At 34.3% G+C, this 18608-nt stretch overlaps 1 protein-coding gene and 1 pseudogene across 5 annotated transcripts in view; one reads left to right on the top strand and one right to left on the bottom strand.

The window, feature by feature from the left end:
• Positions 1 to 18608, bottom strand: part of BRIP1 (BRCA1 interacting protein C-terminal helicase 1) — a 192358-nt gene that overhangs the window by 129938 nt on the left and 43812 nt on the right. For all 5 annotated transcript variants that reach the window (XR_003792003.1, XR_003792005.1, XR_003792004.1 and 2 more), the window contains one exon: positions 3609 to 3899. Coding sequence is in view for 2 of the 5 variants with exons in the window: in XM_029212473.1 (XP_029068306.1) it covers positions 3609 to 3899 (291 nt within the window). In the remaining 3 variants the exon portion in view is untranslated. The remainder of the gene's footprint in view (positions 1 to 3608; positions 3900 to 18608) is intronic.
• Positions 14122 to 15552, top strand: LOC114888883 (annotated as a pseudogene).

Raw genomic sequence — 18608 nt, 5'->3', positions numbered from 1 at the left:
ATTTGTCAGTAACTACCAAATAAAATTTCACCATTTAAATATATATATACTGTACTGTTTAATAGCCCCCCAAATTGGAAATAAACCAAACGTCTACCCACAGGGGATATGTTAAATAAATTGTGGCAAAAATTCATACAAAAGATATAGCCCTTAAAAAATAAGTTAGATTTGTCTATGTGCTGATGGGTTTAAGCTTTAAAAATAATCTATACACATACATTATAGAAAATACATATTTTAAATGTTTTAGAAGAATATACATAAAACCTTACAGTAGTTCCCTTAAGGGGATGGAAAGAACTGGAAAGAGAGATCTTTTCATTTAATGCATTTCTGTAATTTTGAGTCTCTAACCGTGTATATGTTACTTTTCTTTTTCAATTGTCATTTGGGACTAAGTGGTGAAATAATGAGCCATTTTAATTCATTAATTTTATATATCGAAAAAAAATTAAATGTGATTTTGAAATCCAATATTTATCTTTCCCAGTTTGCTGTCCTTAACCAGTGGGGGGATATGTACATATATGTGTGTGTGTGTGTGTGTGTGTGTGTGTGTGTGTGTGTGTGTTTATCTATGAACTATACAAAAGGCAAATCTATGTTTTTAAAACATTCATACCTCATTACATACACAAAAATATCTAGACATTGCTAGAAATGGAGTAAATCATAAAAAGGTCATAACCTATAAAAGAATGTCAGCAAATCCAAGGACAAGGCATGATCAGCTGAGGACTGCTAATTCTCCTAAAGCCATGCTGCTTATTGGTCCTCCAAGGTATTAAAAATAAAAATTAGGAAGAAAGGGCTCACCTAACCTTCTTTATTTGCTTCATTTTTATATTATTTTCACTTACTTTGTCTAATCTCTACTACTCTTTTTTACCCTTCATGCCATGTCAACTTCCCCACACTATGATGCCATCTTTCATTTTTGTTTCTAGTGTAGTAAAAACAGCAATGGTTAGCAGTTAGAAGACTTGCTTCCTTCCTTGCTAATTAGTTGTCTGACACTGGGCAAACTTCAGGGCCCATTTTTCTCATGTGACTAGGCATCAAAAGAGTAGTTGAATTAGAAGCCTTTTAAGATTCCTCTGACCCACTGACTATGCCATTTCTAAGGTTCCTTCTAGCTCTAAAATTCTATGATTCTGAGGTCAAGAGACAGTTGAAGATGTGCCAAGTATCTTTCATACTGAGCTTGATACAGATTGAGCTTAATAATATGACATTCACCATTTCTTCATTCCAAGTATCTTCCATACTATTCTGAAAGTTTTTATTTGTACAAAATGATCACTAAGGTGCCTTCAGAGTCTATGGTTATGGACTGTTAAATCTCATCTTAACAAAAAATAGATATTCTTCTATACCTAAAATAACTTTTTAGAGTTATTTCTAGGGCTAGTTAAGATTATTTTTTCTTAGTTGAAACAAAATTTAACTTTTAGCAGATAAGTGCATTGCTCTTCCAGTATAGGAGCATAAAAGAAACAGTGAACAAAAAAACATGTGCCTTTGGATCAAGCCAAAAACTCAGAAAGTTTACACTTTAAGGGCACTTAGAATGACACTGCTGTGGAGGCTGATAGCAAAACCAGAAAAGCTCATCCATTTTAGCAGTGTAATATAACCCTGAGGGGAGTCTGTCAATTGAAGCGTTATCACACTTTAAACTCTTTTTCACTCAAACTGTCAGGTATCTATTTATCATTTCTCTTTGGTAATTCAGCCATGGTAAACATAGACACCTTTAGTGACTTTGTAATTGGCCCTCATTACAATACCAAATTACCCTGAGGGCTTGCGAACAAGAAAAAGAATGTTCATGTACGCCTATGAGCTAGGCATTCTGAGGCAGAATTAGGTCAAAACAACTACAAGCAGGTATCTTCAATTATTTATAATACTAATATTCAAAAATAAAAGAATTGTTTACTTGAAAACAGAACCCAAAGGCCAATGAAAAAGTCTATTGGATTTTTATTTTTACATGATTCAAACTTTGGAGGATAAAGACCAATCAAAAAACATAACCACCACTGCACGATTCTAGAGGATTACATAAAATATTTGCTTTCAATACACAATCTTAAACTTTATAATTGTTTTTACTAATGGGATAACAAACACATAATAAATTACATAATAATTTTCTCAGTAACAAGTAGTAAAAGATAATGACAATGCCAGCAAGTCTTCTTACATAGACTATTATAGCCAGAAAACAAATTTCAAGCATTTGAGGAATTTAGTAGATCAGTTAGCCACTTACAGAAAGAAGTCTACTTAAATATAAAATTTATGGGGTTTTATCATGAAGAGCCTTTTCTCTATTTTATTATTTTTTTACCATTTGGCTTTTTAGTATTTTTATCTCTCTTTGAAGAGAACTTTTTAAATATACAGAGTGAAGAGATTTCACAGTTCCTCAGTTAATTAAAAAGAACTGATATGAAAACAAGTATGATCACAGAATTTCAACAACGGTTTTGATTCAATTATTCTGTATTCTCTTCCTGGTTCTGAACAAGTCACTTAAGTTTTCCCACTGAAGCCCCTTAGTAATTATACTTCATATTATCAGGTTTGAATATCTGTTGAAGTTTCTTTTGAATAATCCCAAATAAGGCTTGAATAAATTTCCATAAAAGAAAGCACTGACAAAGAAAAGCATAAAACGTAATAATCTATTCGCATTATATGGTAGGAGGTGATATATCAATTAAATGAAACTCTAGAGGCTATAGCTCTTAGCCTTTTGTGTAGAACCACTTATGTTTGACAAAATACAGAAAGACAGAACAACTTTCAAAATATATTAAAATATCATTGGTCATTTCATATACTATCAACTTATGCTTCACCAATAATTTCTAGGTATAATTCCAGACCTATAACTTCAATTTTAGAGTAAACTAGTTATCAAACTGGTACACAGACTGCCAAACTAATACTGCCAAAATATTATTAAAAAATCATGTCTTTAGTAAGAAAGATTTATCTACCTAGCTAAAATTTGTATTATTCTAAATATCCCTGGAAAATTTCAAAACCATCAACATATCTTCAGTTAATAATTTAACATAATTTTTTGAAAGAAGTCTGTACTAATCAGAATTATGAGACAGTATAGTCATTACATTTCTCAATTAAAAAACATTTAAAAATTTGCTCAAAGAGAGGGCCTATGTAAACTACCTTATTTTGAAGTTTTTAAATATGTTAAATACATTAATTAGATCTAGTTAGACTAAATCACTTAAATGTTTTTAATCTCCTCATATGACATCCACGTTTGACTATTTTGGGTAGAGAGATTTAAAAGAAGAAAGTATGAAGACGGGTGACTAAAATGAAAATTAATTTTCAAGGAAATAAATAAATATCCCCAAGCTTTAGGACAAAAACCCATAATTTAAAACTTGAGTAAAGACTTTCTTATAGTAAAATTATTTTTTAAAAAATATCAACACTAGCAATCAATTTGATTTTTGTAAGTTATTTGATTATTGCTGTAAATGTACATATAAAATGAACACATTAAAAAGTAATCAATCTTTTCAGCTAATTTTTCCTCTAAAATACATTAACTTACTCACATTTTTTCCATCTAGCAATTCCATGCACTTTTCATTTCTGTTGAAGTTACCTACTACTTCAGGATGGACACAAGTGTGATCCCTGCTGGAAAGAATAGTCATTGGGACCCCTGAGTATGCTGTCCTCCGGAGCTCTCTAGTAATCTGAGCAATCTGCTTGTGTGTGCGTGTCCCAAAATATATTTTGGGTATCTTGGACTTCCCCCCATGATCCTTCTTAGTGGTATTTGAAGAATCTTGACTGTCTCCTTGTTTAGTAGAACAACAGCACCTAGAACAGTTACCAGGGGGCTGTAACAAAGGAAAGAAAAGATAACTAATGTCTGGACTACCATAAAATTGTTATCAAACCTCTCATGGAATCAAAACTATAAGCAGTGAATCACAACTGTCAAATAAAGAGAAATTCATGATGTTACATCATCTAAAACTTGCCATTAAAGAAAAAACTACAAATTCAAATTGGTTCTCCTTCATAAATAAATGATAAACCATTTTTATCATTATAAATGATGTTTCCATATTTGCATTGTATTCTAACATACTACTCCAACTCTCAAATTCCAAATGTTTTAAGTATATTTTAATTATCCTCTTTCATAAATTATAAAAATAAGATAAAACAAAGGACAATTTTCATTTTTGCTTAGGCTTCAAGTGAACTTGTGATATTACAATTTAGAGTTGATAGTGCTATTTTTCTTTACAGCACAGTCCATTCAAATATCCTATAATATACCAACATCTTAAAAAGCATTTTAAATATAGCTTACAGAAGAACAGAAATATCAAGCTGAATCTAAAGCATCAGTCAAAAACAAGAAAACTATTCTCTAGCAAAAGTATGAAAATGAATGCAAATTATTAATATTTAATAATAAAGGCAGGTTGCTTGTGTGGAACAAGTACATCTGAAATTCAATTACCTGTCATGAAATGTAAATCCATCAGTAAAATTACCAGTCAGGATAGCTTTTCCTGGACAATTTTACTCAATTCAGTTTCATAATTAAAATAGTTATATAAAGGCACCTTATGGAACATCAGGAGTATAGTCTAGTATTTAGCTGGTTTTTCTCTCCTGTTTCCAAACTCTCAAAAATAAAAAAATTTTAAAAGCTTTATGCTATATATTAGAACCCAGGAATTCTTAATAACTACTCCCTTCTCAACCTCAGTTACTATGAGACAGAATGCAGCCTCATTTAAGAGAAAGACTATGAAATGGTTAGTTTATAGGAATGGTCACTGATAGGGAAAAAAACTAAATAGCACAGTAGCTTAAGAGAATTTGTACTAGAGTTTTAGTTTAGTAGAACAAACACACCATTTAACTGCAGATTTTTTTAAAATTATAATCAGTAAGATTAGCCTTCATAAACAAATGCTAAGTCATAGCATGTTACACCACAATACTGGGGATCAAGCTGTCTTTTAGCCTCAACTCAGTGGAAAAGCAAGTTCAAATTACTCCCAGTCTCGCTCAACCTTGTCCGCCATTAAATATTACAATACATGATAGAATGGATGTAAATGTGACCCTTCTGGAGCTGTCACTCACTGGGATAAAAGGTTCACTGATGTGCCAAATAAACAGTCAGTCAAAGCAGATAAAGTTACAGCCATGCTGGAATTGTTACATTCCCCTCTCAGGTTGCCAGTAACAGCAGATTTCATTACAGAGTGCTGCCACATTAAATAGCCAGTTCCAAATATCCTGCCTTCTATATTGAATAATTACTTATTCACTGAAAGGATAAAAAGAAGAGTTATGAATGGGGCTCTTGTCAACAGTGAGGCAGGAAACAGCTGACATGTGGTTTATGTTACATATGTTGCAATATCTAACAATTTATGGTCACACAGAAAACGGCATACAAACTATATCATGATATTTCTGACTGAATTCCTTTCTAGCCTTTGCAATGATCACATTAATTAATTAACTCAGTAAAAGAATTAAGGTAACTCTTGGTAGCAGAATTAGTTGACTTTTCCATACCTTCAATCTTTCACTCAGTTATATTATATCTCTTCCCTATGATACAGTTAAATTCACTCTGAATATTAGAATGCTAGGGATCAATGCATTGTTATATTCCACATGGATATATTACATACAAGCATAAAAAGTAACTCAATAATGTGGCCTTTTTTCAGAGCTCGGAAAACCTACTTTTTGATATAACACTTTTCAACATGAATTCCACTTAAAGCTTTATCACCCACTCCTTTTATTTTCATTCCACTATTTTTCTAAACAAAAAATTCAAATGCTACAGAAAAATACAAAGTAAGTCAACCACCACCACAAATAACTTGCAGACCCTTCTACATATAATTATATCTTCCATATTTTTTCAAATAGAAAGGGATGCTATTATATAGACTTATAACTTGCTGCCTTGTATTCAAATGTTTTAATTCTTAAAAGGGGTATTTGCACTAATAATTTTAAAAAGGGATCTGCTTATCTTAAAATATGCTAGTAGCTGTACTAACAAAAGTAAAAGATCAAGAACTAGCTTCAGAAAACTCTTCCCACTAGAGCAGCTTTATTTAGGTAACTTAAATTAGTTTTTCACTCCATAACTGAGAAAATTTTAAACCACAGCTAATTTTATACTAAAAATGTTTTCTGTTTAAGTCTTAAAATGCTCTGAATTAATTATACCATCTATGAACTCAAGGGTGACTCCTCAAAGAAGATGGTTTTTCAGTGGGTGGTTGCACAAGTAGAGTAGAAGATAGAAATTAAGAAAGGTGATTCTTATTTATTTGCAATATTAAAGGGGAATTATTTCTTCAGAAGTGATCTTCTATTGGAGTTTCTATTTAAAGGATTCGGTATAATCATATTTAAAGATGGAAATAAATGAATGTAGCAATAGAACAGAGGCTTAAAAAAGACAATTATTTAGTAACAAAAGAGAATTATTTGTACCAAAATCAGCAAGTTTCAATTCTGTAAGAAAACTAGAGAAAGAATCCTGAAACAGCAATGACAGGAAGTCATAATATCCTCCACTCCAATAATAGGCTAATATTTTCTAGCCTCTCTCTGAAACCCTTTGACCTAGGGGTTTTGAAACAATAGATGAACAAAATTAAATATTTTTCACTAAGCATTTCTCCTGCTAACAAATGATCAAGTTTATCTTTCATAGGGATGTCTTCCTTTTGTTTTTGCTCTTTAAATTTACAGAGACTATATTAGGAAAATGGAGAATAAATTAAAAAATATTCTCTCTCATCTAATATATCTGAACGTCAAGAAGACAAAACACATGGGCTCCCAACACCTGTAATCTCTAAGAACTGTAAATAGCTACACTGTATGGTAGAACGAAACTCCTTAAGAGATGGCTTCTTTTCCCATAGCTGGAAACTGTCTAGAGTTCTTTTACTTCAACAAAAGGCAAGAAAACTTAACCCAAATAACAGCAAAAAAATCTATTATCATTTAAAGAGAAACACAAGAGATACATGTGGGTGTGACAGCTCTATTATTAGTTCCACATGCAGGAGTCAATTGTTTAAAAATACATTTCAAATTTACAGTAGCCAAAACTGTTCTTAGGTCAACAACCAAGGATTTTAGAAAATTTTGTGTCTAACAATTTCTATTTATTCCCTCTCTTGTCATACTACATAGAGACATATATTGAAATTTTTTGAAAGGATAAAGAAAGAATATAACATTTGATCTTGAAAGGCCAACTGCTGATTCCTTGCCACTATTCCTTTCACAAGGCTACAATCAGAAGTTTAAGTAGATTAAGATAACTACATCAACCTCTAAAGTTTCATAGTTCTCTCCAGCCTTTCCCCACAACAACAACAAAAATTACTATGCCTAAATACTTGGAAAAATAAAAATTAGCATGGTGACTATGCCTTAAAAAGGAAAATAATAAAGGAGTAGTTAGAAACTATTGCATTGTCAGAGATGTTATTTTGTAAATTCATAAATCAGGGGAGTATCTAAAAGCTGTCTATGAACTGAATTCTAAAAGCAAGCATAAAAGGATATATTTAATATGAAAGATAAGTAATAAAGAAGTGAGAGGAAAAGAGACCAAAAAGAATCTTACTGGTATGAAATAAGGGGAAAACTAGGTCCATGAAATAGTAACATATGTGCATGCATTGTCTTTCAACCACACTCCAAATTATTTGAGGACAGAAACTGTCTTACATTACTTCATCTACTCATTCATTGAGCATGGTGTTTTGCATATAACTGTAACTTAATTTTTTTTAATTGATAGATTGTGACTAATGTCCTTAAACCAAATACTGTACCCATGTACCACATTTTATCTGTAGATGCTTAACTGATGCCCTAATTTGAAGTCCTTCACATATCAAAAAATTACTTCAAAATAAAAAGGTTAGCTTTTAAAAGAAAAAATACAGGACAATTTTTCAAGAATAAAAAGAAAAATCATCTTGTTATGCTAATGTCTGGGCCACGGTAGTTGTGGGTGACAAACACATATCCTGATATATTCATTATTAATAGCTGTCATTTATTAAGGCTGTCCCTGTGCTAAGCACTCTACATGTACTCTCTCATTCATTCATTCATTCAAGAAACATTAGAATTCCTGATATATCAAGCCAAGTAGAAGACAATGACAAGGGTCACTTCACCCCACTGACATAAAGAGGGCTTTACTTTTTAATTGTTCTACAAGGTGTGTTTATCAATACCAGTTTCGCTCACGAGGTAAAGAACTGTTTAAAGTTGGTACTCTAAGCGCATTATTTCCTGAATGCAACTGCAAAATATTCTTAAGGATAAGCTATACAATTTATTTCACAATAACTATTTTAACTTATTATTAGTTGACATTTAAGTCAAATATTTTCTAACAGGATGGATATTATATTCCAAAAGGGAAAAAAACAAAAATTCTCAAATAAGAGACTCTTTAGAGCAAGATTCAACAAACTTTTTCTGTAAAGGGCCAGAAAATAAATATTCTAGGTTTTGTGGGCCATAAACTCTCTGTCCCTATACAGGAAAATATCTTCATTATCTCAACATAGGAAAGGATTTCTTAAACAATACACCAAAAGCACAAATGACTGAAAACACAATCTCGAGAAGATATGTGCACTGTATATAACCAACTGAGGATCATTATTCACAATATATAAAGAATTCCAGCAAATCAATTTTTAAAAAACAAACCCAATAGAAGAAAAAGAGCCCAAGAACAAGAAAACCACAGGAGAGAAAAGCGGAAAAGCCAACAAACATCTGAAAAGATGTGCAACCTAATGCTCAACCTCATTACTAATTAGGAAAATGCAAATTAAAACCATAATTAGATTCCATTTCACATCCACCAGACTGGGTAGAGAGGATATACAGCAACTCTCTCATACACTGCTGATCCAAGTATAAAGTGGCACATCCACTTTGGAGAACAAATTGGTGATCTAGTGAAATCAAGGATACATAGACCCTTTGATCCAGCATGACCCTGCTAGGCATACATGCCAGAGAAACTCTTGCAAATTAAGACAGATACAATAGGGATATTCTTTGCAGTACTGTTTTAATAGTGAGGAAAATAAGCCAAGTGTGTCAACAAAACAATGGATAAACTGTGGAGTTCTGTTAATCTATGGAATATTGTATATAATAAAAAAATATGAACCAGAGAGTCCCATGTATAGACATAAATATCAAAAAAAATTGTTGAGCAGGCTGAGTATGACTTAAATAACATTTTATTTTCCCCATAAACTTCCAAACAAACTGATGACAGGAATAAAACTATGAAAACTTTATGAAAAGAATTAGGAATCCCCACTATAGTAGATAACCCTTGGAGCTAAGGACTGTAGTAGACAATATACCTGAAAAATGCTTAAAAGGAACCTAAAACAGCAAATACACTTGTTCGTCCTCAGCAGCTTAATACCTAGCAGGATAACTTTCATCTTAATCCGTCCTGACCAAAATTTTCAACTAATTTATTAGGAAATAGGTTCTTAATTTACATCCATGGACTGTTACAGAGGAGAGAGTTTGAGATCACCCAGAAACTACAAACACAATTTTGTATGCATTTTTAGAAAGTCAGTCCATAACTTTCATCATGTGCTCAAAGAAGACTGTGACTTATTTGGATGAGGGCTTTATTCCAGAATTTATGTCTGATTTTACAATGGAAATAAAATAGAAATAGCATTTTCTTAACAACCAACTTGGTTAGTCACATTAATTCTGTAAAGGAATAAACAAGTTGACAGTCCAAAGAAGATAATTTTATAAAGGTTCCCCTACTGCTTGTAAATTAATTTCTCTTTTAATGTTTGTTAATTACATAATGTTAACATAATTCTAAAATACTTAGTTCACTAATGTATATTTCTAACTCCATTTTACATATGATAAAGTAAAATCTAAAGTTCTTCAAGTTGCTACGAAATTCATGATAATTTGTGAGAAGCTGGAAGTCATAACCTTAAATCTTTAACAGGATCATTTTTACCTACCATTTAACTTGGCAAAAAAGCAAAATACTGCCCTTTTTTATTTCAAAGCATCATGCACCTAAAGAGTTAGTGGTAAAAAAGTCAATGAATACTGAATTATACTTTGAGGCATATGAAGAAGGGTTTACTGTTAATCTTTATCAACCATTTGCTGTTGTCCAAGCCACCTAAACAGGTACTGAATGCCTGTTGTGCAAAATCTCACATAAGCACACACTCTAGTAAGATAGCAAAAGTGACATAACTATACCTTTTCCACTATTCTTTTTTAAAAATTCAAACAGTAGTACTCTACTGCCAGTTTCATGATTAAACTGCACAAGGCAGCTGTTTATCTACTCACAGCAACCAGCAGGTGAACCTGATTCAATATTTATCACAGGCTTTCACAGATCACTGCTAACCAAGCAAACGTTTTAATTAAGCTGGAACTTGCTTCAAAGAGCTCATTCAAGATGTCAATCGGCAGGTAAGGGATCAGATACAGTGTCAGGTGAGAGTGTGTAATACAAATCCACAACTTTCTTCATCCCATTGCTGTAAATTAGCCTGCTCTAAAGTTCAGACTCTGATTGTAACAGACTGCCAGTCTCCTGGAATGTGTAACTGAAGTCACTCAAATTCTATTGTGAAGGTTGTAAGCAATATGTTAAACTGCAATGGGCTAGCACATTAAGACAGATCCTTTTCACGGTTGTTTTTTGATACCGTAAGTGTTTGTTACCCTACTCTCCACTTACTGTTTACTTTCTTGCCTAGTGTAAGTGGGAATTCCTTAACACAGTTGCCTCAGATTCTGAAAAGTTTATAATCAAGAAAAACCCAAAATGGTATTTTTAATTTTTAATCTAAATTTATACTAGAACAATTATATTCTGTAAGACTTCTCAGTTTAAGAACAAACACATCATAAAGATGACCAACCTGTATAAAGCAAAAATTCTCCTGGTATAGTAGAACTTATACAGATGTGACTATAGCAATGAGTCTCAAAGTATAGTGATTAGTCACACTGACCAACTTCATGAGAAATACCTGGGGTATTTACAACAACAACAACAAAAAGGAAAAAAGAAGAATCAAAGAAAGGAAATGGGAGAGAAAGGGAAAGTTCTTCCTTCAAGAAGAATGCTAGCTAAAAATTATAAATAGAACGACAAAATTTTAAAAACCAACATTTTGCAACTCCCATGTAATAAGTGATTCCTGCAAGGTACATAAATGGATGCTAAAATCACTGGGTGAAAAGCTGTTGGGAAACAAGATATTCACATAGTTTCCAAACATCACCCCACAGATTACTTATTAATTACAAAAGAAAAATGTGCCTTTATAATGGAGACCTGGTAGTCACCACTTTAACCAAGTGGTCAATTTTAACATTAGCAGTAGTGAGACAAACTGGCATTAAGTGCCTCTTGATGTGATATAATAAGAAATATATTTATGTACTCTTCTTGAAGAAAACTGCATGATTATGAAATCCAAACAATCAAGCCATGAATCAAAAAGAACCCAGGAATAGAGAACCCGTGGTAAAAAGACATATATGTATATTATTTAGTTGGTGAAAATTAATCCAGCTGCACTCTTGTGATATTTGCACTTGTATATTATACTTCAAAAATCCTATCCCTTGGGATTGCCTGACATTTTTATTTTCTCCTTTATTGTACAGTATTTTGGTATTTTTCAAACTTTCTTCAATGACCCTTTTAAAATGAGAAAACAAAGCCATCCTGCGACATCATCTTCTACATACTGACCAAAATGCTATAAATAAAACTTATACAAAATAGACATTTTTGCGTCTTTCACCACCATTAAAAATTAGTAGACAAGGGCTTCCCTGGTGGCGCAGCAGTTGAAGAGTCCGCCTGCCGATGCAGGGGACACAGGTTCGTGCCCCAGTCCGGGAAGATTCCACATACCGCGGAGCGGCTGGGCCCGTAAGCCATGGCCGCTGAGCCTGCGCGTCCGGGGCCTGTGCTCCACAACGGGAGAGGCCACAACAGTGAGAAGCCCGCGTACCGCAAAATAAAAAAAAATTTAGTAGACAAGTTGGGACTTCCCTGGTGGACCAGTGGGTAAGACTCCACGCTCCCAATGCAGCAGGCCTGGATTTGATCCCTGATCAGGGAACTAGATCCTGTATGCATGCCACAACTAAGAGTCTACCTGCCACAACTAAAGATCCCGCATGCCACAATGAAGATCCCATGTGCTTCAACGAAGATCCTGACTGCCACAACTAAGATCTGGCCCAGCCTAAATAAATAAATTTTAAAAATTTTTTTAAAAATTAGTAGACAAGTTATTATCAATATACAAGCCTCTAAAGCACTACCCAATAGAACTCTCTGCGATGGTGGAATGTTCTTTACCTGAACTATTGAATGTACTTGCCACTAGCCACATGTGGCTACTGAGAACCTGAAATGTGATTAGTGCAACTGAGGAACTGAATTTTAATTAAATTAAATAGTCACATGTGGCTAGCAGCTACCATAGCAGAAGTGTAGATTTTAAATATTATCACAGGACTAAAGAGAAAATTTTGACTTAGACCAGTGTTCAGTCTGGTGCCAAACTTCCAATGGAATTCAAATCCGCATAGTAAGAATTTTACTCATAGATGCTATCCTGGGCTTCCCTGGTGGTGCAGTGGTTAAGAATCCGCCTGCCAATGCAGGGGACATGAGTTCGAGCCCTGGTCCGGGAAGATCTCACGTGCTGCGGAGCGACTAAGCCCGTGCGCCACAACTACTGAGCCTGCACTCTAGAGCCCAGGAGCCACAACTCCTGAAGCCCTCGCGCCTAGAGCCCGTGCTCGGCAACAAGAGAAGCCACCGCAGTGAGAAGCCCGCGCACCACAACGAAGAGTAGCCCCTGCTCGCCGCAACTAGAGAAAGCCCGCACGCAGCAATGAAGACCCAACGCAGCCAATAATAATAAATAAAAAAAAGAAGTAAATTCATAGATGCTATCCTAATAGAGTAACCCTTCAGTTTGCTGTATTCAACTCTCTTAAAACCTCCTGTTTCAAATAGCTATATTACTTGATGAAGACAATGTTAAAATTAACAATTAATTAATTATTACTGTGGGTTCTAAACTTAATCTGGAAAATAAACTAGTGAGAATAACCAAAAAATTTTAGAAAAAAGATGGTTAAAAATAGTATATATTCTCATATATGTAAGAATTTAGTATATATGATAAAGATGTTATACTAGGCACCTCTTTAGACACGTGTTCAACTCTTTATTCTGAAAACAGTTCATCAATTATAGCCCCTGCTGAAAAGGTAGACCCAGTATCTACATTAATACCACATGACCAAGCCCAAGCACACTCCCAAATATAGCAAGACCAGTAAGATTCACTTTCCTAGGAATCTGTATTTGGGTCATTTAGACTGAGTTGATTAAACTACAGGGAACAGACCAGAACACTTCATAGACTTTAAGCCTTTCATTTTGAGATGTGATGGTAAGGTCATATAACAGAGAATAAGTATCCAGAAAAAATCAATCTACAAAAAACGAGAGAACTCTGCACACAGAGGCAGAAAAGACACACTTGAGGCCCCAAAGAGAAGACAGAAGCTGCCTAAAAACCTCTGAGTTCCAATAGGGCAGCTGTATATCTTGCTTGATCCTTCTAGAGTAGGCTTCTAATTCTTCAAAAGCAAATCACTCCTGATTAAGTCAGGGGTTGAAATATCAAAGAAATAACAAGAGAGAATTTCCCTAAATTGAAAACGTCTCTGAATCTTCAATATAATAATTAAACCCACTAAGTAACTAGCATCGTAAATGAAAAAGACTCTCACTTAAACATCCAGTCATAGAGATTACAAATTATAGAACAGCCATTCAAAAGAATGCAATGTAGTCATTAAAAATGATGTAGAAAAATATCAAATGACATCAAAACACAGTACTGATCTATTATTACAAGGAGAGATAATTGGACATTATTTGCCTCCTGAGTAATGTTAACAGCAAGCATACAGGACTTGTGTTATTCTGAAAAACAAAAAAGCAAAAAACAAGGACAAAATCAAACCTGCAACATCAGCATATCATCACAGGTAAGTGTTTTTTAAAAAAATGTAACAATGTTTCCAATACCATATTATGAATATGACTGTAATACTTTATACCTTACAATTTTAAATGATTCATTCATTCATGTATAGGTCAGGCTACTGTGAAGCAGCTGTATCAATTACACTAAGTTACCATAAAGCAAACATACTGCTGCTTTTTCATTATCAACGTATGAGTTTTTATACCTCTAAATAAATATACATTTCTTTTTCACATCATCTTTTCATTTTTGATGTCCAGTGTTAGAAATGCATATAACATTTACAGTGCTTTGTATCATATAAGATAATATTGTTGTAGGTATTGACAGATGCTTCATCATCTTATAGATGACGTAAACTTGCAGTATTGATACAGTACTGTAGATATATTTTCTCTTCCTTATGATTTTCTTAATAACATTTTCCTCTCTCTAGCTTACTTTATTGTAAGAATACATATAACATGCAAAATATGCATTAATTGACTTTATGTTATCTATTGGTAAGGCTTCTGGTCAACAGTAGGCTACTAGTACTTAAGTTTTGGGGGAGTCAAAAATTATACACAGATTTTTGACTGCTGGGGGGTTGGTGCCCCTAACCCCTGCATTGTTCAAGAGTCAACTGTATATGCGTGAAATAAATGACAGCAATCATACAAGGGATGGAGTGAGGAATTAAGATTACACTGTTATTATAAGGTACTCACACTACCCATGAAGTGATATAGTGTTATGGGAAAGTACATTTGGATTTGCCATAAATACATATTGCAAAACCTAGGGAAACCAGTAAAAAAGGGGAAGGGAGGGAGGGAGGGAAGGAATATGATGGTTATGCTAGAAAGGAGAGAAAATGGAATCAAATAAAATACTTATTTAGTGTCTGTGCCACTGCACAGGGCCAGAGCCCACCTGGGCCAGACCCTGGGCCACTACCTGGGCCAAGCCCCACGCATGCGTCCCACTGGTGCTCCCTGCGGTGGCAGAAGTTCTGCAGGTTGCATTGAACTTGGGACCTCTGCAAAGAAGACCATCTCCGTTTTTTTCGTTCCGAGATTGCAGCCTCCAGCCACGCACGAGTGCTGGATATGTACCAGGCAATGCTGAGGGAGAGCAAGCACTTCAGTGCCGACAACGACAGAACTTACACCATCAGGAGGATAAGAGATGTCTTCAGAGAAAATAAGAATGTAAAGGATCCTGTAAATATTCAAGCCCTAATAATAAAGCCAAAAGAGACCCTGGGATAATCCACAGACAGGTCCACATTGGCCAACTATATTTGACTGACAAGCTTGTCAGTTAGAATCAAGAGAAGCCCAGGACCTAAGGAGCTGGGACCAGCCACCACCAGCAGCCATGGACCACCTTCAGCATCCATTCTGCTTTGCATGGGGGCTCCCAGCAGACCACGAGTGGCCTTTGCATCAGCTTTAAATAGGCTCTTGCTGTATCTGCCCTAAGAACTGATAAACTGAATGAGGTTTCCATTCTTCTGCAGCCTTAGTGACAAAGGATGGCTGTCTCTCCTTGGTTCAAGTGTTAGAATGAAGAGCTGGAGCTCCTCAAAAGACTGTTGTGTATTATTGTGTCTCCTCCACCCCACCCCTCTTTTGTAGCACCTCAGCACTTGTATAGAGCATTTCTAGATTTTGTTTGTTGGTCCTTGACAATAAACTAAAAAATGCATAAAAATAGTGGGAAACAAAAAGAGGAACACAGAACAAAAGCAAAAAATAGAAAACAGTCATAAATATGGTAAATATTAATCCAACCTTATAAATAATCACTTTGAACATCAATGGTCTAAATACACCAATTAAAAGACAAACTGTCAGAGAAGATCATAAAACAAGACCCAAATATTTGATGTCTAAAAGAAACCCACTTTAGAGATGAAAAAACTTACATATTAAAAGTAAATGAAGGGAGAAAAATATACCATGCTAACACTAATCAGAAGAAAGCAGAGTACCTATATTAATTCCAGACACAGAAGACCTCAAAGAAAGGAAAGTTATCAGAGATAAAAAAAAAAAAAAGGGCATTACATAATGATAAAGGGGCCAATTCTCCAAGAAAAAAATACCAATCCTTAACATGTATGTGCCTAACAACAGTGTGGCAAACTATATGGAGCAAAAATTAATAGAACTGCAAGAGAAATAGATAAATCCACTATCATAGGTGGAGTTGCTATCAGAAATGGACAAACCTAGCAAGCAGAAAATCACTAAGGACATAGCTGAACTCAACAATATCACCAATCAACTGGATATAACTGACATAACTGAAGTAGTCTATAGACTACTTCATACAACAGTGGTAGAATACACATTCTTCCCAACTTCACGTGGACCATTTACCAAGATAGACCACATTCTGGAGATAAAACATTCTTTAACAAGTTAAAAAAATTAAAAATCATAACAATGTCTGCACTCAGACCACAATCGAATTAAATTAGAAATCAGTAACAGAAAGATAACTAGAATATCCCAAAATATGTGAGGATTAAACAACACATGGCTAAATAACACATGGATCAATGAAAAAATCCCAAGAGAAATTTAAAAATAGTTTGAGCTTAATGAAAATAAAAACACACCTTATCAAAATACATGGTAGGCAGTGAAAGTAGTGTTGTGAGAAGAATTTATAGCACTGAAAGCATATATTAGAAAAGAAGAAAGATCTAAAGTCAATAATCTAAGCTGCTACCTTAGAAAACTAGAAAAAGAGCAAACTAGATCCAAATTAAGCAGAAGAAAAGAAATAATAATAATTAGCACTTAAATCAATGAAATTGAAACCAGAAACTCAAATGGAGAAAAATCAATGAAACCAAAAACCTGCTTCTTTGAAAAAAAATCAATAAAATCAGTAAGTCTCTAGCCAGGCTCACTAAGAAAAAAAGAGAGAAGACAAAAATTACTAATATCAGAAATGAAAGAGCAACATCACTACAGAGCCTATGGATGCTAAGGATAATTTTAAAAATATACTATGAACAACTCTATGCCCACAAATTTGATAATCTAATGAAATAGACCAATTCCTTGAAAGATACAATTTGCCAAATCTGACACAAGAAGAAATGGACAATATGAATAGGCCTAGATGTATTAAACAATTAAATCAATAATTAGTAACCTTCCAAAAAGAAAGCACCACATCCAGACAGGTTCACTTGTGAATTCTACCAAACATTTAAGGAAGAAACTATAACAATTCTCTACAATCTTTTTCAGAAGATAGATGCAGAGGGAATGCTGCCAACTCATTCTATTAGACCAGCATTACCCTAATACCAAAACCAGGCAAAGACATTAAAATAAAGCTACACACCAATATCTCTCATGGACACAAATGCAAATATCCTCAACCAAATAATAGCAAGATAATATTAACAAAATTAATCCAACAGTGTGTAAAAAGAATTATAAACCATGACCAAGTGTGATTTATCCCAGCTATGCACGTTGGTTCAACATTTGAAAATCAATTAATATAATCCATCACACACTGGTGGGCTAAGAAAGAAAAATCACATGATCATATCAATAGTTGCAAAAAAGGATTTGACAAAATCCACACATACATGATAAAAACTCTCAGTATACTAGGAAGAGAGGAGCACTTCCTCAAGTTGATAAAGAACATCTACAAAAAAACCCTAAAGCTAACATCATACTTAATAGTGAGAAACTTAAAAGATTTCTGAGATCAGGTACAAGGCAATGACATTCCCTCTCACCAGTTCTTTTCAACTGTATGTCTTTCCTTATGTTATAAGACAAGAAAAGAAAATATAGGTATACAAATTGAGAGGGCTTCCCTAGTGGCTCAGTGGATAAGAATCCTCCTGCCAATGCATGGGACATGGGTTCGAGCCCTGGTCCAGGAAGATCCCACATGCTGCGGAGCAACTAAGCCAGTGCTCCACAACTACTGAGCCTGTGCTCTATAGCCCACGAGCCACAACTACTGAGCCCATGTGCCACAACTACTGAAGCCCATGTGCCACAACTACTGAAGCCCATGTGCCTAGAGCCTGTGCAACAAGAGAAGCCACCACAGGGAGAAGCCCATGCACTGCAACAAAGAGCAGCCCCCGCTCACCATGACTAGAGAAAGCCCGCGCGCAGCAACAAAGACCCAACGAGCCAAAAATAAATAAATAAATTTATTTATTTTAAAAAAAAAATTGATAAGGAAGATATAAAACTGTCTCTGTTTGCCAATCGTCTATGTAGAAAATTTGGAAGTATCAACAAAAAACCTCCTGAAACTAATAAGTGATTATATCAAGGTTCAAGGATACAAGGTTCATTTATAAAGGTCAATTACTTTCCTATATACTAACAATGAACAAGTGGATTTTGG

This window comes from Monodon monoceros, unplaced genomic scaffold (assembly GCF_005190385.1).
Source record: "Monodon monoceros isolate NGI ecotype Baffin Bay Population unplaced genomic scaffold, NGI_Narwhal_1 Super_Scaffold_9, whole genome shotgun sequence".
Taxonomy (NCBI): domain Eukaryota; kingdom Metazoa; phylum Chordata; class Mammalia; order Artiodactyla; family Monodontidae; genus Monodon; species Monodon monoceros.
This window is presented reverse-complemented; position numbering and strand designations above follow the sequence as displayed.